At 37.4% G+C, this 23,898-nt stretch overlaps 1 protein-coding gene across 2 annotated transcripts; it reads right to left on the reverse strand.

Annotated features, from left to right (window-relative positions):
- Positions 1–2,352: 2,352 nt before the first annotated feature.
- On the reverse strand, positions 2,353–22,615 carry LOC145774209 (pleckstrin homology domain-containing family M member 1-like). Of its 2 annotated transcripts, XM_082585385.1 has the most exons (21): positions 22,486–22,615; positions 20,280–20,411; positions 17,315–17,413; positions 16,398–16,574; positions 15,663–15,799; positions 14,328–14,501; positions 14,013–14,071; positions 13,072–13,226; positions 11,958–12,116; positions 11,018–11,394; positions 10,351–10,505; positions 10,034–10,196; positions 9,696–9,793; positions 9,121–9,211; positions 8,525–8,706; positions 8,007–8,138; positions 7,402–7,540; positions 6,730–6,912; positions 4,982–5,168; positions 4,019–4,084; positions 2,353–3,795 (listed from the first exon to the last, which is right to left on the reverse strand). In XM_082585385.1, the coding sequence occupies exons 1-21, from the start codon at positions 22,531–22,533 to the stop codon at positions 3,694–3,696; spliced, it is 3,015 nt and encodes a 1,004-aa protein (XP_082441511.1). In that variant the 5' UTR covers positions 22,534–22,615; the 3' UTR covers positions 2,353–3,693. The 2 variants fall into 2 exon arrangements, with proteins under 2 accessions (XP_082441511.1, XP_082441512.1); XM_082585386.1 differs by lacking the exon at positions 6,730–6,912.
- Between the last annotated feature and the right edge of the window lie 1,283 nt (positions 22,616–23,898).

Below are 23,898 nucleotides of genomic sequence, written 5' to 3' on the forward strand. Positions count from 1 at the left end.
CTCAAATTGTCAAACACCGCTAGGAAAGTCCTTTTCTGCCCGGTATTGTATACTGTACAATAATTAACCATTGTTTATGGATGGAATTAGGCTCTGTACATCATGGAATGTACAGAGCAGTGGTTTTCAAACTTTTTTGAACTCCGGCACACCAAAGAATTCGGAATTTACTGCGTAACTTTGGCTTTTCACTTAGATAGACTACTTCTGGATGATCGAAGCTGCTACATTAAACAAACTATTCATGATAGTAGTTAATTTTAATTTATTGAGTGTTTGCCAGTAAACACATTTAGACAAGTTTTACTGCAATGCGAAAGACATGCAGCCTATACGGTACTTTTGTTTTGTGTAGGCTATAGTCTTGATCAATGATCAGTGTCAGCTGCATAGCCGAGTGGTGAGAACACTGAAACGGCAATCGAAAGGGTGCCGGTTCGACACCGCTCAAGAGCATGCGGCTGTGGCAGGACATTTAAAGGCATGCCTGAAGGTGGACACGAAGATTGGCTTCCTTGCCTTCCCGTCCACTTAATCTAAATCTTCAACCACCGGGTGTAAGCCTGGATACGACAAAAAAAAAAGATCAGTGTCGGTGCAGAAAAAGCTGATTTGCACAATTTAAGTGAGCTTTGGTAATGGCCTACAGTAAAAAAACAAATAGCTTGTAGAGCAACATCAGGATACTCTTAAGGCATTTTCATCAAAAACTACAAACGTACATTGCATTACTTCTGTTGGGAGCTAACGATGCTTAATCAGAACAGTTGCTCTTAGGCTGTCAATTTTATGCCGGTGACATGCAGAATACCAAAATGTTTACTAGTAACTACGCAGTTAAATGGTGAAAGTTAGGAGAGGTCCGATGATCAAGCGACTTACGCAATTAATAGCCAGCAGTTGATCACACGAAAGCATTCTTCTTCTTCTTCTAAACTAAATTGACGCATACTACCAAGCCTCTCGTGGTACATAGTTTGGGAACCTCTGGTATCCAGAACTGGCCTTCATGAAATCAGTTGCGGCTGGCACTTCTCGACACTCACCGCTTCATCTCAAAAGGTATAGGCTATCGAATAGGCTACATCAGTGGTTTCCAACCTGGGGGTAATTTGCCTGTTTTTGTGGGGTAACGAGACCCGATTTAGAAACAGCGAAGCAAGTGAAGGTTGTGAACTTTATAAAAAGCGAAGGAATTGAACAGCCGTCTTTTCAAGAAACTGTGCAAGAAGATGGGAGAAAGATACGAAGCATTACTGTACCACATAGAAGTACGATGACTGCCTCGTGGCAAAGTGATAACCCGCCTGGTCGAACTTTGTGAGGCTGTCCATGGTTTTCTGATTGAAAAGAAGTCCGACTTGGCTGCAAACTTCTCTAACCAACAGTGGATTTGCCAGCTGTGTTATCTGGCTGATTTCTTTGGTGAATTGAACAAAGGCAGTCTTTTAGTTCAAGGCAAGAATGAAATTGTGATCGACACCAAAGTAGCCGTAGCAGCAGTTATCGCAAAGGTTAAATTGTGGAACAAGCGAGTTGGAAGAGGCACCGTGGCGCAGTTTTAGACGCTCAACAGTCGAATGGACTTAAGTTGACAGCGGCGTTGAAGGAGGACATAGCTGACCACCTAGCCAAGAAGATAGACAACTACTTTCCGAATTTGGATACGGCTAGTCTCTAATGGTGCACTGAGCCCTTCACATGTGATGACAGTCAGGTGGATAATGCCGACTTTCCGACCAAAGAAGAATTTATTACTCTCCGAATGAACGAAGCGTTGAAACTTGATTTCAAGGGAAAGGCTTGGAACCCTTCTAGTTTAGCAGACTCCAAGACGCACCAACGTTAGCGACACTGGTATTAAATATCCTGACATCTTTTTCAACAACGTATCGCTGTGAACAAGGATTTTCACCTGTCTTGGGAATGAAGCGCAATCGCCTAGATGTCGAAAGCGATGTCATAAAGCTGGCGGCTGAAGTCCAGGCCCAACCTTCGCATTGAATGTTTACCACGCATTTTTATCTTGTATTCAGTATTGTAACTTATTGCATTTTGATTGTCAGAGTTGGCCCTTTGAAATACGTAGCAATAAACACTTTTTTTTGAAAATTGATTGTGGGGGTAATTGGCTCACTTCAGGCTGGAGATTAGGGTAACAGCCAAAAAAAGGTTGGGAACCACTGGGCTATATGGAAGTCACTTCACAGATCAATACTTTTTTCGTCGCCAGAGTACTGTAAAAATGGCGATTCGTCATCAGAACTGATTCGCAGCTTCATCAGAACGATTTCAAACTGATTCATCAGAACGGTTTACGGTTGCTGTGTCTTGAGACCCTGCTACTTCTCATTCAAGACGAAGGTTTTAGTTTATTTGCTGAGTGAAAAACAATGGCAATTAAACAAAATACATGAAGAGAAATCATCAAGGCATTAGACTTGCTGCAAGACAATACCTGAAAACGTTTTGAAAATTGAAACAACAAGTTCTCACATTATGTGCGGAGCGGTGTTGAGAACCTTGTCAATTGGTCGACCAAAGTGATTTTGATGTAAAATATATTTCTTCGCATTACTCTTTAAATCTCATTGCCATCATAATATAAACACAAACAATGATAAATAGTAAAATATCAAACAAAATATTACCCGCCAACTTGAATCAATGTAAGAACATTAACTGATACTACTTGGACAATAAACGTCGATTGGACAAGGCACCAACAATATAAATAAGGCACATGCATCACTTCCACAGCCACCCTGCCGGCAAATCAATCCGTTTAACATTGATTTGCTGGTTGGAATGCGTCCAGATGTGAGAACAAATGAATTTAAAACAAAACAAGTTTTAAAATGAAAGTTTTATTTCAGCCAATATTCCTTTTGCACACATTTTTTCAACGCATACTGACCGAAATATTTCACTTAGGCTATTAAAATTCAACAGAGACCTTGTCAGGCATGAACAGTAGTGTTGTGATGAGAACATGTTTCTTCTCTTGCCGAGAAATTAAACAAATCAAGAAACAAGAAATAATGTAGTCACAACACAGACAGGAAATCGGTCGTTTTTTACAGTGCCGTAAAAAACGACAGATTTGCTGTATGACAAGAACGATATTGTAAAATAAATACTAACACTGTTTCCTAGGTTTACCTCTCAAGTGCAAGGATCGCATCAGAATATAACATTATTGTTTGAAACACAGTTTTCATTCAATTCAACCTTGTGTGGGAAGTTGCGATGGGAAAGCGAAGCTTCACGCTTTGGTTGATAGTGAATTATAGTGAAAAATATGTTTTTTATGTTTCTTGACGTTTGCAAAAGAACAAAGTTTTTAATTTCAATCTTGAAACGATTTGATGAAAAGTGATAAGCCGGCCGTCAGAACTGGTCCTTTTTGAATTGACCCAACGTCCGCAAACGTTGAACCTATGTAAAAAAGTACTAATTCTGTTGGCTGGTAAAAGACTAGCTCGACAGCAGTTGCAATACCCAGACAGTCTTTTTGCATCGATTCAGTTGAACCAACGTAAAAAAAACTACTTTGCTAGCTGGGTTGATGACAGTACAGAAGCTGGAATGGGCAATTGGTTGAACTTCTTCTCAGTGATCACAGTCACCCTCTTGCTTATGCGTCATGTGTCAACCACGGAAGATGAAGAGGTTAGAAGAAAAAGATTGATGTCAAATCTCTTGAGATGGCACATAAAACAATTCCTCTTCGTTCTTCAACCTCCGATTTCTTCTCTCGCATTTGGGACATTTTGAAACATCCTTCAGACAATCCTAAGCAACAAACGTGTTTAATTAGAACTTTCATATGATAAGTAGCCGCATGTCAATCAAAGCTTTATACACAACCAACATATCAGTCCTTTCTTACACTGATTTAACGTCTGCAGACGTTAGAAAGGTGTAAGAAAGAGCTGATTTTCTGGCTGAATCAACGCAGGTTCCCAGGCAGCAAATCAACGTAAAAAATAGTCGATTTATTGTCTGGGTGACGCACCTTGTGGTAAACGGCTCTACATTCATCGCACTGAGAGGTCTTGTCCGACTCAAAGGCAAAGATGATCTGAACAAAAGGTACGAAAAGTTATAAATAACAAATGAAAATAAGTGACAGAATCAACATCATTAAGTTCCTTTGTAGTAAGATTTTTCTATTGTAGTTTTCTCATCAAGTCCTGGACAGTCCTTATATCATGAGTCCAAATTCTTAGTGGTCTGACTCCATGTCGTTATTCATTCATTTTTCTGGTAGTCGTCTTCAAGTAGAATCACTGCGAACCATATGCCCAAAAAATTTCAATTTTTTTGTTTTAATTGTTTGTGGAATTTCCATTTGGGTTTGAATTTTAAATAGCACATCTTTGTTTGTAATTTTGACAGAACAATGTTCTCAATTTTACAGTTACGAAACAGGATATAGCTAACTACAAACATAAGTGTTTTAGCTTGTCTAAAAAATCGGTCTGTAAACGTTGAATCAATGTAAAAAGAGTGGCTTGCTGGAGAAAAACGACAAGCTGACATATCAATAATGAACGACTATGGTCAGTACATAGAAGAATTTGCACAAGTAACCCAGCCACAGTAGAAACAATTAGTTGTTCTTACATTGATTCAAAGTCTGTAAACGTTAAATCAACTAAAAATAAGAACGATATTATTAGAGGGGAGTGGAGACGACAGTAACTCACAAAAGACAATAATCGCAAAACAAAGTGATTTATGCCGCGGGAGAGCAGGAACTGATGACAACTAAATTCTTTTCACGCGATTTAAGAGAAAATGCCTGAGTGGCAAGAAGCATGAAGACTATCCCAGACAACAAATCAACCGTTTTTTTACATTGATTCAACGTCTGCAGACGTTGAGTCAACGTGAAAACTGTTGATTTTTGGTCTGGGTAGATCGTTTTTAATGTAATTCAATTTCAAAAGGCAAAAATTGAAAGTATTCCTCGTACCTCGTCTTTCTGGCAAGTTTCGCAAATAAACCCTTTGACAGAACAAAGGTCACAAGACCGAACGTGGTTGATGCCGAAGGACACTGCCTTGCTTACAACGTCGATAAGCCCCCCGAAATGTAGCTTATTGAGGTCATGGGGGGAGTACTTGTGGGGGTGCTCTAACATGTAATGATGGCCCGATAATCTGGAAAATAAAGGGACAAACATGGTTTATGCGTACACAGGTTTTTTTTAAGGTTTGATTTGGGTGGCCGCTAAGTAGTTTTATGAGACCGCAAGTTTTAAGCGGCCAAACAGCCTGCCCAACACGGCCGCCAAACAACTTTGCTGCACAATCAAACAAAGTGTACTTGTTGGCTTCTGCTTGTTATGTTTCCACACGTAAAAACTGATCATTATGCGCCATAAATCAGAAATAAACATTGACGAGTATCGAAGGTGCACTTCTTTCGTGAATAACTCTTTGATTCAGCTGTTAGCTGTATCTCCACTTATTCTTTTTTCCGGACGTGAACTATTGATCGTAGGCTATATTCGTATTATCGACAAGACATAGCGAGAAACAGCTATTACTTTTCTACTGTAGTTGCAAGTCCAAATTTTGGGAAACCGCTGGAGAAATTTGGGGGACCGTTTCGGTCCCCCAAAACACCTTAAAAAAAACACTGTGCGTACATGACTATGCTCCCTAAACACAGCTACTTGCACGGTTATTTGAGGAATACGTAAGAAATACAGTGTTATATACTGTACAATCAACTTTGGTTGCATAATACTTATTAATATAACAATATCGCTCGAGGAAGTCTTAACCGGTTAAAAAGTTTGAAAACTAACGTCACCAAATCATACGTTTTTTACATTGATTTAACGTATGCAGACGTTGAAGTAAAGTAAAAAGCGACTGATTTGCTGTCTGGAAATGTATGATGTGAGCAGTTTCTTCAAGTGGAAGCGGAAAAACTCAGAAGAAAAAAATGCTTCAAACGACTTGAAATTTTCCACATTGATAACTAACGTTAAAAGCAAGAACTTTTTAAATTGATTTTTAGGGCTGGATGCACCAGCAAGAGATTATCTACCATATAATTAACTAAATCGGCTGATTAACTAACTTAATTCACGGACTAATCTCTTTCCTCAAGCATAAACGTGCTGATAGCCAGGAAGAACGCTCCCTTCTTCACAAAAAAAAACATGTTAATTTTTCTCCGGTTTAACAAAATTGTCTCGCTCGCTTGATACGCTGTATTGCGTGCCGATGAACACTTCTAGTTTCAATCTCGAAGAATATTTTACACAAGCAACTTTAAAATAAATAAGGTTCCGACATACATTAAAGTATTTGCGTAGGCCACACTGAATATTTGAGCATAGTTTTGTTTAAGTTTCTTATTAATTTTCTCGATTACCTCATTTAAAATCATCGTCCTTTAGATATTCTAGTTACTGGTCCGCAAAAGGATTTTTATATTTGTACCGGTCCGGCAGTGTGGAAAGGTTAAGAACCACTGGTCTAATTGATAGCAAGATAAAGCTTCGGTAGAGAATTGGTCTAGTTCTATCATAAACACACTGAGCCGATCTGGTTGAGATACTCTGATTTATGTGCTTATGATAGCAAGCCAGACAGCAAAATCCGTTGAATCTGTCTGCAGACGTTGAATCAATGTAAAAATGACGGATTTTGCTGGAAAGATTGAAACAAATCTTTTTGATAACCTTTGAGTTGAAAGTGCACATACTTTGAATTAAACTGTCCGATTGGAATAATGCGGCAACTACTGATGTAAGGATGCAAGGAATTCAACTGCAAGCGGAGCGGAAGGAGTTTTCGAAAGTCCGCGAGGTGGCGGTATGCAGCCGGGTTAACCCTGTCCATCTCGATGCAAGGTTCTTTCCACATGTCTTCTAGAAACTTCTTCGACCTGGGTGGAATGACCCAGGTACCAAAATGGGTCCTTTCGGCATTGATTCAACGTTTGTAGACGTTGTAATCAATGTAAAAATAACCAATTTTGGAAGTGGGTTGCACGATGGTCAGGTGCTGGAATGCTAAATGTTCGCTCAAGTTATTTTATATTGGTTTCACGCAACTCAAATTTCTGTTGAGTTTCATGCTAAGTCGTTATACATGTGTTTCTTCACACATAGTTTTCGCCAAAACGTTTTAAAAATAATGATGGATAGATTTATCATATGAAGGTATAATTACGTTGTTACAATGATGTATATTGTATAACCATAAAAAACGCATTTTCAGAGCTATTTTAAAGGCTGAGTAACCCAAACAGCAAAATCCGTCAGTTTTACATTTCATTGTAAAACGATGGATTTTGCTGCCTGCGAAGCGGCTGATTGAAAAAAAGCACAAAATAAAAAGCTTGTGAGAATGTTTCGATTAAATTCGAAGCTACCTCTTGGAGACCTTGTGCTTTCTGAAGTCCCAGTTATGAATCATTCTCGAAGGAACTTGGTGCTCTTCATTGAGATGGCACTGGGTACAGTAGTACTGGCCGGTGAACGAACATAAACGTGGTGCTCCATAAATCATTCCTGGATTAAAGAAAGTGATTTATTGATCAAAACAAGAGAGAAGTAAATTGACTCTTCCTAAGCTCTTCAATATTATGCTTGGTTAGTCGTTATGGTTTGTTTTTTGACACAAATAAAACAGTCACTTAGTGTTTTGAATCGGAGCCGCTCTTTAAATTAAATGTGCCTTCCTTATTTTCTTAAACTAATTGCTACTAAATTTATATAACACTTTTTGGGTTTAAAATGCACAGAAATTACAGTAAATAGGGAATGAATTAAGTTTTGCCTCGCAATACATCGGCGTTTACTAAAACGCTATTCCAACAATGTTTAGTTTGTATTTTCAAGAGACAATCCTCAAACTTTAATACAAAAATAAACGCCCAACAGTTTCTATTGCCAATTTTAATTGTAAGGAAAAAAATACTCTTGGAAGGCAATGGCGGTGCTCGGAAAAGTATGAGCTGCTGACGAGCATTCTTACCAATAGGCGAAGCACAGTCGGCACATTGGTAGTTCTGCACATCAAGTCCCTTCTCATTGGCTATTTTGATAATGTGATTTTTCATTGTTGCCAGGTAACTGGTGTTTGTCTCAGAAGGTCGGAGTGGTCCATCTGATGTTTGCAAGGGACAAAAAAAGCATAATATTGATCATTGCATCAAAAAGCTACAAAGAAAAAGGGAAATTCGTGCCAGAAAAAAGATGAACTGTACGACAGTGAGAGTACAATTGTAACTTAACGCAATAATAAATACCTCGGAAAATTAAGAACAACAATTTTCATTTTAAACATGCGTGCTCCTGCACTCAGTGCATTTTTATTACAGAAAACGCAGTACTATTTTCTGTAATCCCTAGATCAAATTGTTGACTAACTCCACAAAAGACTAACGTCAGCTACAGCACTAAACTAAAAAGTTTTACATTCGAAGTTGTTTGCAAGCTTACTAAATTCTAAAACGAAATCTAACGTCGATTTGCATTCAACGAACTTTATACCTTTGTCGATCCTGTACTCATCTAATACTTCGTAGCTGTTCTCTATTGAATCAAGGATACTCGGCAGTGGCATCAAGGCTTTATAAGCATCTGTCATATTTATGATGTCCTTCGACCATTGGGCAATCAAGCTTTTGCTCTCAGCCGCCAATTGGTGTTCAGTTCCGTCCAACATTTTCAGGCTGAAGAAAGGGTTTTGTGAGTTGAAAGCACGGTACCTATGGCAGACTATACAACATAGGGGACGATATTATAGGAATTAGCCGTTAGATGTTTTCAAGCTAGCCCAGGCCTGACACGAAGCTTTACTTGTAAACCAGTGAACTCATACTGCAAAGAAAAACAAACTCCCATCACAGCAAGTGTTGGGTTACTGCCGTTTACCATCGATATGAAGAAAAGTTAATAAATTTAACGGTCAAGAGCTGCGGAACCGTTGATATAAATATAAACATAGTTAAACGGAAATATTGGCCAAGTTATGGAGTGGCCTTCATCACAACAAATTGAATACAAACAGTCTCAATATAAACTGTAGATCGGATTCATAACCAATTGATTCATTTAAACAGACCTTCAGATAACAATAGACTAACCAGATGGTTTTATTTCTGGATATGTCGTCTTCGTCGACGCGGTCAACGTCTCTGAGATGAATGAAACCCAACTTGTCTTTGCATTTCTGATCTGAAATAGATTGCAGACCATTGAAGTTTCGTGAACAATGCTTGGCTTCATTCACGTGATTGGTTGTTCAACAGAATACAAAAAGTTGAAAGCAGCAAAAGTAAAAAAGGTGAAAAATATATAAGCTGAGAGCGACATCCAACTGCAAGGCTGGAGGCCAAGTTTAGACTGAAAAAAACAACAATATTGTTTCACCTATTCAGGCTTCTATTACAGCTCGTTGTATACAAAAAACTTTTGAATTTTCTGTTTTTTCTCAAGACATCTGAAGAGGAGTTAGAAAATTCATGTGAGCTGTCAGTTTCATTTACCATCATGAGCAGATTGCTCATCAATGAATAAGTAACTGTTTGCTATTTTCATATTCAGTGGCTAGGAGAATGGCGTTTGCTCTTGACGTGACATTATAAAATATTATCATTATTAAAATGTGCAAAAAGAAAAAAAAAGTGGGAAGAAAACATCCAACAAACGACAAGCGTACCTTTGTAATAGGATAGAATTCCATCGCTCAAGACAAACCATCTCGTGCGCCAAAATAAAAGAGTTTCGCCTTTCTTCTGAAGAAAACCTTCTCGTCGGCTGGAAAAAAGTTCAAAAATAATTTTAAGCGCCTGAAAGGCTACTAGCGGTTCGCTGAAGTAGTTGAAAGTGTCATATAGCTCAGACAAAAAGTAAATGAAAACAATTGCACACGCACAAATTTTATTTTGCATAGGCGTTTCACGATTTTAACTTTTCAAGATGCATTTTCAAGGTAAATTTCTAGTCAAGCAGATCTTTCAAACAAGACAAAACACATTCACAAAACGCATAGCTTACACCATTGCTGAGGTGTCGGATGAGCCAGTGGACCGTAGGTGACCATTCGCGCTAACAGGAGGCTTTACCACTGGAGGAGATACGCCTGTCTCCTTTTTCCCATCAACAGCAGCCACATGGTCAGATGACCACCCCACCCCACACAGTAGGCTGTTCCCCTGACCTAAACACAATAACATGACTCTTTGCACTTAAAGGACGTTGTAGGACACAAGGAACGAGCAACAGAGAGCAATGAGAACACCAGACGAATATCTGCTTGCGTAAACCGGTTCTAACTAGTTTCAACCACTCTATGTCATGCGAAGACAACATACCCAGAGATACGTGTGGACAAGCGGATGAGTGAGGTGCTTCCTGCAATACCGATGCACTCATGTCCGGGGAGGATTGCGGAGAATCAACGGGGTCCATCTTTTTAGCGTTATCTAGTTGATGATGAAATGAAGTGGTAGCGTCAACCGCATCCAAGCTGAAGATTTAATTGATCAATCATCATTTTTTAACAATGAGCTAAAAAATTGTACTTTCAACAACCTTTATAATAATTTCTAACCAGCGACAGTATAACACAGACCAACAAGAGTTAATAAATTGCATTGAAAACGTTTTTTTCCGCACATGAGGCTAAGGTTTGGACCAGGAGGATCTTGATTCCAAAATTTTGGAACTTGTTCTTTTTCCTAATTTCAGCATACCGAGATGAAGAGGCCATACAACTTACGTACCGTAACGTAAAAAATGAAATACTTGCGGACAGTGGAAGTACAATTTACCCTCTGGCTGAGAACGTCTTGGAAAGATTTTGTACTCTAGTAATTCTAGGCCATATCAGTAGCGATAAAATGTGAATTAGGAACCATGAATTTACACAACGTGCCTTCATATCATTGTCTTCTTACCAACAAATACGTTTCTTTCGAAACTAGTGGATTCAAAGCTTGGCCTAGGTTAAGACTTGAAAAAGTAAACAGTTTGCCTTACTTTTGCCTGTGTAATGATGGAAAATATATTTTCTTAAGCGTTTCTTTAGCAGGGGTGGAGCTTCTTAAAATAAAATCGTCATGAACTTTTCGTTGGCTGCGCGTCTCGTTAGTATCTAACGTCCTATCTTCTACTGGCATCGAGATGTGTAATGTGTCATCCGCTTGGGCAACGGTGGAGAAATGGGAGTTCGTGGAGAAACTCTCTGAAAAGTTGATTTCTTTTGCAACTTGATGCTGTGCTTGACTTGCGAGATTGAATGGAGGCTCTTGTGAAGGAAGATTGGTTAAATCTTGTGGGAAGTCAGTCTTTTCTGAAGTCAGGGAATCTAGGTTTCGTTGTGTTGATGACTCACTGGTGCCATAGCCTGCACGCATCTAGACAGTAAGACCTTGTGATAAAGAAAATGCAAATCAAAGTACAGTACTTCAATTTTGACCGAAACGTGCCGTGCTGCACAAATACTGTAGTTAACAAGGTTGCAAGTGATCAACTAAACACTACTAGCAGTAGTAACGCATTTTGATACCAAAGCAAAAACTATTTCACTATTTAAAAAACAGGGGAGTTTTGGCCGCATATACGCATTGAGTGGGCGTACTTGCTGAAAAAAAGGCGGCCGAAGGAAAGGAATTAGCCACCCTATTCTCGTTAGTGCCGAAGGCTTAGTGTAATGAGAAACTTACTTTCTCATCTCCCAATGCTTGGATCAAGTATGGGACTCAGCTATTTATATCTGCATGTAACGGTCTTATAAATTTGTCAAACGTGCCACAAAATTTGACGGGAACTCTAAAGCAGCCATAACAAGCTTTTGAATTACTGCAATGATTTTAATTTAACACCAGCACTCAAGAAAAGCTAAAAACTATATGATATTTTAGTAAATCAATAACGAAACAGCACGATACGGACTACAACCACATGAAAACACACTTACAGAAACAGAATTTGAAAGTGTAGGTGAGCTGGCAACACTACTGACTCTACTGGCACTAGGCGCCGCTTCTATTTTGCTAGACGACAAACTACTTTCATAACTGACGATGCTGTTCGGTGAACTGGAACAACTTCCCGTACAACTGGTGCAGTCTTCCAGCTAAAACATAGCAAAAAGTTACATGTAATTGTAACACTTTGAAAATAGTAATTTAATAACACTGCTAGATATTAAAATAATGTATAGACTATTGTTGATAATGCAAAAATCCTTAAATTGAACAATCAATAAATTCAAACGGTTCGTCACCAGAACGTGATGAGCTTCTTCAGGAAAGCAAAGTAAGTAGATTCCACAGAAATTTTAAATGACGAACTTCTCCATTCACAGTGGTAGCAAAGGTTATGGAACTTCCCAGACAGCAAAATGAGTCATTTTTACATTGAATCAAAGTAAAAATAATGGATTTTATTATCTGGGTTTTACTTTATTGCAGTGATTTTTCATCTCAAAGCAGTCATCAACAACTGGCCCCAACTTCCCATCATTTAGTTTAAAATTGGTTCGTGTTAGTCATGTGCTTCGAAAACGAGAAGAATGCGTTAATACTTGGCTCCAGCCTCACAACAGTTCGTGTTGAAAATACGAAAACAAAGAGACACTGAAATGTGATACAGTAGTAGGAAAAAGCAGCCACGAAAGCTTTATTTATACAAAAGGGCAAAGTCTGACAGGCAAAGCATAGTAAACCTATCACGTGACAAAAATGTGACAATTTTACCTTTGCTGAGTAAGCAAACAAACTTCCTCGTCTTTAATGGCCCACCGAAAACCGTAAAGATTAATTTTAGTTGTTCAATGGTAGTTAGAAGTCTTGAGCGTTCCAACCAGCAAGTTCCTTCATATTTGCATAGTTCAATCATAATATCGGCAGCTTAGTGGCCCAGAGTTTATTTTCAAAATAAAAATTCCAAAAGATATGTTTTCAAAGCCTTGTTCGAGCAGCAAGGCCAGACGCAATGAACTCAGAATTAACCAAGGTGGTATATTGTGCAGTCAAAAGTGTATCTGGCAAAAACAAGCCCTAATTATCTTACCACTACAGTCTACCTACCTGTGGTCTTTTCGCTTTAATCCTCTTCCGTCGCATTAGATGCCGCCTATGCAGAACAGAGGAGACATTATTTGTCGCATCGTCATGCTCTTTGTTAGATGGGGAAAAAGCTTGACCTGCCTCTGGCAACACTTCGACCATGTTGCTATTGTCAACTACAACAAAAAGTAGGACACTTCTTTTATGCAAAGTTTCGACAATTTTTTTGCACAAGACCTTTAACGTTACATTATTTCGGCAATGAGCTGTTGCGGAAGTTGACTTCATATTAGTGGAATAAAAGTTTACACACAGCGGTTAAACAATAAAAGATGCAAGTAGGAATTATTTAAGTGTTAATAGAAATCACCTAAAAGAAAAGTTCCTAGTTAATTTGAAATGCATTTTTATATTCCATTGTATTTAAACCTCCCAAGATTAGAACTCAATTCTAAAACTGGAGACAAAGGAACCTTTCTAGAACAAAACAAATGAAACAAAATGAAGAAATATGAAAAGTTTTAAACTCTTAATTTATTTATATAACTAGGAACTTTTTTATAACTGCTTAAAGTTAAATATATAAAGTATAAAATATTCTCTTAAGCGATGCTCATCTGAAAGCTAAAGAAGTACGAAGAACGATTCGTTTCTGTTAATGACCAATGACGTTTCTCAATTAACTCTACAGGCAGTTCGATGTGAGGGTGCAATTAGTCACAATACATAAAGCATTAATAAAGCACAATAACACTTTTGTTTTTATTTTTCATATTATTAGTTGCGCATCATTGCTAGACGAGCAAACGGTCTTGATGCACAAAACAGTTTCAGGGGGAGCGCATTACTTGTAAACGAAACAGTTCAATTCAACCTCAGCAGAAAAAACAAAACGGATGCTAGTAAATTAACCACAAAAATTTACAAACATACAAGTTTCACATTAAAATAATTAAACTTACCTTCCGTCCCGGCTCGTACTTGAGCGAATGGCAAAGGACTGGCAACCAGAGAAGAAACACTGCAAAAGATTCGCAGAGTTGAAAAACACTAGCTTGAAACACACATCAACATGACAGAGAATGCAAGATGCGACAGCTGGTGTAAAAAAAAACTGAGTGCTTCTGCAAGATGTAACTTTATCCTTTGTAAGGAAAGAGAGGGTCGCAAATTTTTCATTTTCATTTTGTGCTGAGAGGTTAAAGACTTTTTTATTCACTCGAATCTTTCTCCGTTGATTTTAATAAAATTAACCTGCACAGTCTTTATTGTTATACCTTGAGGCAGGAGAAAGTGAGAAAGGTATCTGTAGCGAATCAGAGAAGCTGCTCTTTCGGCTTGATGGCAAACTTGGAGCTTCGCCGGATTTCAGTTGACTGTGTGGGGAGGATTGCTTCAACTTGAGACTCGATGTCGAACCGGCAAGATGGCTACCAGCTATAAGTGGCTTTCTATGTACAAAAACAAACTTGTGACAAAGTACTGACTACAAAATCAATAGCAAAAACCGGACATATAAAAGTGGAGTTTGGTAGTTGATTCCCAGATGGATTTCAACGTGGTCAAGGTAATACTCTAATAGATGCATACATAATAGATGCAGACTGTGAACAAGAAAATTATTTCTCATAAAAAAAATGACCAAAATGGCATGCAACGGTACTGGAACATCACCAATAGAAGGGCCGTTGTTCAATGTCCATGTCACATTTTCAATCATTACTGCATTTATTATCTGATAACAGTAAATGGCAATCTGTAGGCTACATTTATTCAATCAACTTTAATAACGCTGACGTTGGAAGCAAAGCAACACACCGTTGTAAGCTACAGAAACAAGAAAGTTGTTACCACTAAAGGCCATAACAACAGGTAAGAATAACAGACAAACTACTAAAGATACAAAAATACCCAATACTACTGATTGCAATCTACTATCTGATTGTAGTAAATTTGCAGACGTTAAATCAATGTAAAAATGCAGGATTTCGATGTAATTTGTTTCTTTCCTATGTGGTGTTGCTTTCTATGTTGGTCTGATTGCAGGTTAGCGGACGCTTCGTTTGCTCATATTTTAATATAACGCATGTTTTTTTAAAAGTTTTTTTCGATGAATTGGAAGCTGTGGAATGTGCATGGATCAAAAATAATACAAGAATTCATTTTGTATGACAACATTGTTTTGCTGTGGTTCCAACGTCTATCTGCATTGTTTCTACGTAAGTGTGATAGCGCACCATCATCTATCATCAGATGAAAACTTATTCAAAAAATAAGTCTGAATGTACAATGTACATCCGACGTGTATTTGATGCACAAAGTTGGGCACAGAAACAGTTAAGCGCAAAAACCGTTTTATCGCATAAGATTCCTAAATCAGAAAGCTTAATAATCTGGTAATCCGAGTCGGATAATGGCATATCTAAGGAAAATGCACAAAAATTATTGGCAAATTGACTACACGATTATCCGGTTTTGTCTGTATTTCTATATATACTATGACGATGAATAACATTGCCAAGAGATCTACGGCTCTACTGAAGATTTTAAAATAATGGCTTCCTGAGCAGGTGCTAGGTGATATCGTACAAAGGCGGCGTTCTATCTCTCACCGTTTGACAGGGTTTCGTGCAATGACTCCTCCAAACTCCAACGGAGTTCTGGTCCACGAATTGAGAACAAAGGAGTTACAACCGAGTTCAAAATGCAAGTTCTCAACACCTTGAAGATGGCTCAAGAAGATGTCGCTCTGCAAAAATTCGAATTATTGTACATAATTAGTAACTGAAATTGAGTAGAAAGACACAACCACATCCTGAAACCTGGCATGCGAAACGAAATTCGTACATACAACTAAATGAGTACTCAAAACTTTTTTTGTAAGCTGTGTGATACTTCACACAATAGCTGCTTACTTATGACCTACGAAATTGCCAAGCGAAATTGACTCAAACAGAAATAATAATTTTTCACACTGTTCCTAGGTCAAAATCCTTCAAAAGGTTCTTGAACAAAACATCTTTTAGTTTATGAGCAGTGAGCATTCGAACTCACTTGATTCATAAATGGACACAATGTTTTTGAACAGCGGCTTAACTCACCCACTTACCACATTATTTAAAAATGAAAACTAACATTTTGATTGTCTTAAGAACACAAACAGGCAACAGCTTAGCTTTACCATGTGAGGCCACGCAACTAACAACCAAATTACCATGAAGATGCAATAACCACTGGGAAGTATTAGGGTCAATAAGTTCTGGCTGGTATGCTAGACCCACAAAGAAAGCCTTGTAAATTAAATTAATTTAATCAGTAAACAATGAGCCTTCATATACAAACAATACCTGTTCGTTATCTCTCAGTAAGGCGTGTGTCTCATAATACTTTTTCAGCAACAGTTTATATTCTGGTGTGTGAAGGAGAGATGACGTATATGAGGAGAGGGACGATTCATTTAAAGCTAATCGCAACCATGCTCTGGACCGGCCAACGCGGGTTTTTATGAAGCTGAGCTTCTCTGTCTGCAATAGCAAGATGTATTTAAACTGGCCTTAGAGGTTTGTGTGAAAGCAAGCATGACGCAGGAACATAAATTAGAAGACCACACAATAGAAGTTATTGCGGCACGTGGAGGTGAATCCGGCCACCCTCGATAATGAGGACATTACCAGAGTAAAACTGTACTACTACTACCACCTCCACCACATTATTCTTGTGGCTGTCTATTTTTGATATTTTTAAACTACATACCGGAGTTGGATCAATTGCAATTCGTAATTGAGCTTTATGTAATTAATTACATTTTATCATGTAACTGTAATGTTTTGTTCTTTTACTTCTATTTTTGATATTTTTTCATGTAAATATAACTCACTTGATTTGTATTAACACTACAGAGTACAGAGCCCAAAAGGCAAAAACTGAACTCGTTAAAAAATGTTTTGAAAACTAAACTGTCATCAGTGCAATCAATCGAATGCCATGATAGCACAAGTATATATGGTTTTTGTATTAAGGTTCTGCATTTTTTATTTAAATTGATAGAGCTTTGTTAGTGATGTTTTTAGGAAAGCTAAAGTATTTCAGGCAGCTTTGGTAACAAATGTTTTTTAAAACTGAATCCGTTGTGATTGCACATGATTGAATTCCTTAATTCCTTTCATAGTTGGAATCACATAGGCTTCCCTCACTGAGTACCGGTATGAACACAACAATACGCTTAATAATAAATGCACACAGAGCAGTAGACGTAATTGCTTACCTGAGAAAGAGTGTCTTTATGACTGATCTTAAGAATAAGATTCCAAAACTGCGGAATGGGTAAATCTTTATGACGTTTTTTTGCTTCATAATATGCCTCCTGAATACACAAAAAAGAAGTTCCATGAAAAATTACTTATGTGGGTCAGATGCATCAATTTTGTACCTGTAGTCTCCAGAACAGAGAAAAAATTCAGAATGCTTGGTGCCATAAAATTTTGATTTAAAAGTCTTGAGATACTTCTCTACCAACTAAATCAAAAGACTGCCCCCAAAAAATATCATGTTTTTATACTGAAAATTAAATATCAGTGTGAGTATACCTATTTTATGAGTTTCTAGCAGGTTTACTGCAGTTGTGCGATAATGTACCTAAATATTCTGATACTTCAGCCAAAGTCATGTATTGTTTGACCTCAAGGTAGTAATAAATCATATGCTAGCAATAGTAATAGCAATACTTTTTTCATATGGAGCCATTGCCAATCAAATATGCGTAAAAAGCACCTCACAATCACAGCTAAATTAAAATTTAACAACTTTAACTGTATCTATGTTCTCTAAGATCAAAAATAGGTTACAGAATGCTTCAACAGGTATCATTTCTTATGAGCAACTTTTATAGTAACATTACATGTAAAAATAACTGTACAAAGGAGTGCTTACTGGTTTTACAAAAAAAAAAGAAAAAAAAAAGTTCTGGAGACTACAGTGTTCTGGAGACTACAGACAAATTCAATAAGAAAGAAATTCCTAATCTTTTATTTATTCCGAGTCCTCTCTATGAAATCCTGCTAAGTGAGCATACTAGTCCATCACATACTGGAAGAATGTTTGCCATTTTAAACAGGGAAGCATACATTTTTTGTTAAAGTTTGTTCTGGAGACTACACAATTTTGGAGCCAGGCTAAATAGCTTCCATAGAAGAGTGAACTATTATCACACTTTTTAGTAAATCTGTTTTCTTGTTTTGTAGGTTTGTTTATATATAAATTTGCATCATTTTACACCCAAACAGGAGCACAGAGTAGGCATTGGTAGAGTAGTACCATGGGTTGTTCTGGAGACTACAACATAGTGGAGCCAAAATTGCAGATTCGTAAAATTGAGAAAAATACAAGGCCAAAATTGTAAAGCCAGTGTCATTTCAACATTAAAATGTAGCTAAAGCTGCACAGTGTTAAATAAAAGTCAGTTTAGCACTGCAGTATTTGCCTGTGAAAAATCACAAGGGAATTACAGAAGTAAAAACGTAAAAAATCCAAAAAAAGTGGGCAATTTTGTGATAAATCCAAAATTTTTGCTAAGAAGTTAACAATTTCCATTGAAAATTAGCACATATCTAAACTGTAACTTAAAGCCTAAAAAAGTAGACTGAAACCTTAAGAAATACCAAAACTGCAAAAATGCGTTCTGGAGACTACAGGGTACAAAATTGATGCATCTGACCCATGTATTGATTTTTGATTCACATGACTGTACAGTACATACTACAACATGTCGGAATGGCCCGTTTCGGTGAGTCCGATTCGGTGAGTCTGATTCGGTGAGTCCGATTCGGTGAGTCCGATCCCTTAACGGGGGATTTTTTCAATTTTTTTTTTAAATTATCGGGTACCGTAGCCTAATTATCATTGCCGTTTTAGGGTTAAGGGCTTGGGGTTAGGGTTAGGGGTTAGAGGTTAGGAACTCACCGAATCAGACTCACCGAATCGGACTCACCGAATAGTAGCAGACCCACAACATGTAGTAGCAATTCATTACAAAGATATAATAGTCATTAGTCAAGCATCATTTCAGTGAAGACAAAAAATGAGCTTAGGCCTATGTCAGGGCTCTATTTGATGCACAGTATGCCTACCCCTACACATTGTAAATAACAGAGCTAAACCTCTTTTGGGTATTTTACCAATACATGGGCATTGGGCAATGGGCAGTGCAAGGTACAACTGCTCTGGGCCAGAACAACCTTGAAAATAATGAGAAAAGGGAAAACTCTTCGTAAATTCCTAAAAAAATTCAAAAGTTCCCAAATTTTCAAAAGAATCAGATACCCACACTAGACCATTCTCACAAGTTGCAGTTTCATGTCTAAAGACTTGATTCACATGCAGAGCATGAAAATAAAACAGGGCAGGCATCATAGAAACAATATTATTATATATACATACTTTTCATGAAATGACCGATATCTTTGTTTTTAAATAAAATATTATGAAGCGGATCGTAAAATACAACACGCTTTTAACTTGCAGTTACTTAATAAACAAGTTGATATTACAACATAAAGATAGCTAAGAATTGTTTTGAAAAGGTTTATTGTAAAGATATGTGGAGTCAATACACCAATGTTTGCTATGTGAAAAACTCAGCGTAAGTAACTTCATGTCATTCAAGCTATGATGAGGCAAAAAATAAGTATTTTTACTGTAATAATGTAGAAGAATGAAAAAAATCAACAAGATAAAATAGCATACAAACAAAAAGGTGTTCAAGATGGTGAATAATGGATAGTTTCGTAAAAGCAAACACATAATACACATATTGATTACGCATGTTGCAAGTCAAGAAAAGTCACTAAAGGATGAAACAAAAAAAATTTAATTAAAGTTTTATCAGTTTATGTATTAGCATATTTGAGTTGGACCATGGACAGTTGGACACCCCAGGTCTATGGTATTACAGAATTAATTCTCTGTCAAAGCTACAGACATTAGACTGAAAATAAGGATTCTGTGTTGTAACACTGTGATGGCATCTTAATATTGCCTTAAACTCACTTTATCCTGCAAACATGGAAAATGTGTACTAACAAACATAAAAGCGTCGATGGTTCTCTTTATTAGGGTGAGAAATTCACAAAATTGCTTAACTGGATGACTCGATTAACTTTTTGACAGTACTTGACAGTTTTCCAAATTTCTTTTTTGGTGTCAAATTAGGCAATTGTATAGTATAAACTTACTTTTAATCCATGAATGAAACAACCTTCTAGAACTGCTGTAAGCTGCTGAGCAGAGTCACTGTCTGATTCCACTGTTGGCAAATTATTTCTTCTACATTCTTGTTGAAGAAGCTTGACAGTAGACGATAAATTCTAGAAAATAATGAACGTTTTAGCACATGTTAGCAACAGATCATGTCAACTGGACAATTGTCCAATGACCATACCCTCATGGTAGTTTGGGGTCTGTCTTGTTTGGATGACAAAATGACACATCGGATACACAACACTTGTCTTGACATTTAGTCCAGACCAGTGGTTCCAAACTGGTGGGCAATGACACTGTTTCCAGTGGCGGAATGGCCCGTTTCGGTGAGACCGATTCGGTGAGTCCAATTCGGTGAGTCTGATCCCTTAACGGGGAATTTTTTCAATTTTTTTTTTAAATTATTGGGTACCGTAGCCTAATTATCATTGCCGTTTTAGGGTTAGGGGTTAAGGATTAGAGGTTATGAACTCACCGAATCGGACTCACCAAATCGGACTCACCGAATAGTAGCAGACCCTTCCAGTGGGCCACCAAGCTAAGCATAATTCAGAATATGATAATATATTCACAATAGCCTAATCATCATAACTTTTTATCAGCAGAAACAGTCTGAAAAATTATTGTCTTTTACTAGGCTACCACGTGGCTGTGTGAGTCAGTCTTCTCATCCACATAATATTTTGTGTTATTGTCACTTTGTGTTTTTTATTGCATAAGTTAATGGGCCACCAGCCCACCACCACAATCTTTCTAGTTTAATGGTCAATGAGCAAAAAAAAGATTGGAACCACTGGTCCAAATCAATGCTACAAGGGTGGTAAAAGGCAGAACACCTAACCTATTGGACTAGAAAAGAAGTTTGATTAATGAAGAAAAGAGACAAAGGCCTGGTTACGCTGTTTCAAAGAATTTGTTGAAGATGCATTTTGAAATTATTAAGAATTTTATCAGTACTGGTAGTCCAAGCCTCTTTAAGCCATCACAAAAACAGTTTTTTTCTTAGTTGAAAGTGTTTCTTTGTTTTGACAGAGAGAGTTAGTTCTTCACATTTACAAAATGATTCAAGAAAATGTTACAATGTTAAACACAGGTAACATTACCGACCGAAATTGATGCTAATCATAAAAAACATTGCAAGCAAAGTAAATTTCATACGTAAAGGCCTTTAAGCTTCCGGCGGCCATGGCCGCCGGGAGGTCAATAAATGACCTCCGAAGCCATGTTAGGTCGTCAGTTCCACAAGCCACTATTTCTCCACTCTGACTGTTGGTATTTGAAATGTTTTTTCCCTCCCTCGGTATGTGTTTCAAACTTTTTTCTTTTCACTCACAACCTTTTCATGACCAAGTCTTTCATATGCCAACAGGAAATATTGCTAATAAAACTTTAGTAAAAGGGCTAAGCATCAAACTATAAAAAAAAAACTTAAAGTATATATAGCTCTACGTCTACATGGGAAGCAGTAGGTTACACTTACATACAACTGAAAATATATTTTAGGGCTTTGTTTGCGTTGTACTTATCTAAATGAATGCAAAAGCACGATATTAATTAATGGATTTTTAAAAATACAAATTTTTGATGGATTTTTTATTTTGGCTGCCGAATGTGAGAATTTGGCCACCGAGAAAGAGCTCTGGTCTGGTAAGCCATGCTTGGTTGCCGAGAACATAAAACACAAAACTAAACCTGTACTGAACATTTATTTCACAAAATTATATGCTGTAAATCTGCTAGGCAACCAATTTAACACTTAAATACTAGTTATGGCATTTCATCAAAAATATGACCATAGTGAAGTACTGATGCATAAATTAGTTATAAAAGTATTGCACCAATATCAAACTTATTCTTGACAACATGCTCGAGGAAAATTTTCTCTCCGTTGCTACATTTCCATGTGAACCTATGGCAATCGTTTCTCTCCGGGTAGTTTTGCACAGGCTTTGCATCACTGACACAGACCCAGTCATAGAGATTCACAAAATGAAGCTTCCATTTTTAGAAGTGTTGTTATCTGTGAATTATCTAGACTTTCTGCTGTTAAATGGACAGCAGTCCTCAAAATGCATTGTTCAAGAAGGATACTCCGAGAACTGCATCATTACGCTTAAGTAACTGAGAGGCTATATTAATAGCAAACATTAAGTTCTTAAAAGTAGTCACATTGTAACTTACCTGATTCAAGTGACTTTTAATTGACTTGTGATCTTCTGTAAATTTCATGTGGCTTGAAGAAGTTTATAAAACTAGATACAAAGTTGGTTCATAACTACATTACCTACAATTGTCTTGGCTTAGTATAACTGCACACAATATATCAATGAAAAAATTATATACGTTGAGTTTCAACCATCTGTGGTTCCACTCAATAGGGAAAAATATGTCATAAGTACCGTACTGTAGGGCCCGCAAAAGTCAATAAAGTCAAAATTTTTTAAGGACCTTGTCTGTCCACAAATCAAAGATAAAGTTGTTTTCAGCACCTAGGGGACTGTTTATAAGAAGTTAATAAATCCAAATAAAGTCAAAATTGACAATGAAGTCAAAATTTATCAAATTATGGCTTTTGACAAACTTTTTGTATTTCTTGAGAGTAAATTTTGTCAAAATCCTCCTAGAAGCACTGCAAATCTGGAACTGCGACATAATTAAACCATATTAACCCATAAAAGCAGGAAATACCGTATGCAGGCCTGGATTAACCATTGTGCTAGGGTGTGCTAAAGCACAGGGGCCCCCCAGACAGAGGGCCCCACTTTTCCTAAAAATGAAATAAATAAACCAATAAATTTTTCCTGAATTTTTAATTGATCTTCATGCATCAAAGGAGTAGATTTTACAGAGTGTCATGAATTTAGCGAAAAAATTTCCTACTGATGTTGATCTCTGTCTTGTTGATGAACTTTTGCATTTCTACCTGTATATATCTTAAAAAGGCTTATGGAAATAAAGCAAGTTTTAGTCATGAAAACATGTAGCCTACCAGATAATAAAGAATGACAAAGTTGAAGCTGCTTTCCCTAATGTAGAAATAATTCTTAGATTGTTTCTTTGTATGATGGTCACTAACTGTTCTGGAAAAAGAAGAATCAAAAACGTACGGTACTTCAGTTTACAATGGGTGCAACCTAGTTCGTACCTTGAACCATTCGTACAGTCAGTTCGTACCCTGAAAAGATCGAGAGAAAAAATTAAAAAAAGCCGAAGTTGCTGATCGCAGTTTAATAGCACAAAGCCGAAGTCGCTGATCGGAGTTTCCCCAAACAATTTGAAACAAACTCGAGGGTTAGCGGAAACTGTGGTTAGCGGAAATTGCGAAACTGCGGGAAAATGTTTGTGGAAACTGCGATCAGCAAGGGTTAGAGCAGTGGTTCTCAAACTGGGGTCCGCGGTCCTTTTGGGGTCCGCGAGACAATTTTCTGGGACCGCGAAGCACTTTCCAAACAAATTAACACGAGCCCGAAGAAAAAAAAATTGTGGAAAGTAAAACTTTTCAGGCAACTTATTTTCCAAACCAAAGTTAAAAGATACATTTTAGTAAGCTGGCTTGGCATCCCTCCACACAGTTTTTTAAGCCTGGCCTTTCGT

Source organism: Aplidium turbinatum, chromosome 7 (assembly GCF_918807975.1).
Source record: "Aplidium turbinatum chromosome 7, kaAplTurb1.1, whole genome shotgun sequence".
Taxonomy (NCBI): Eukaryota; Metazoa; Chordata; class Ascidiacea; order Aplousobranchia; family Polyclinidae; genus Aplidium; species Aplidium turbinatum.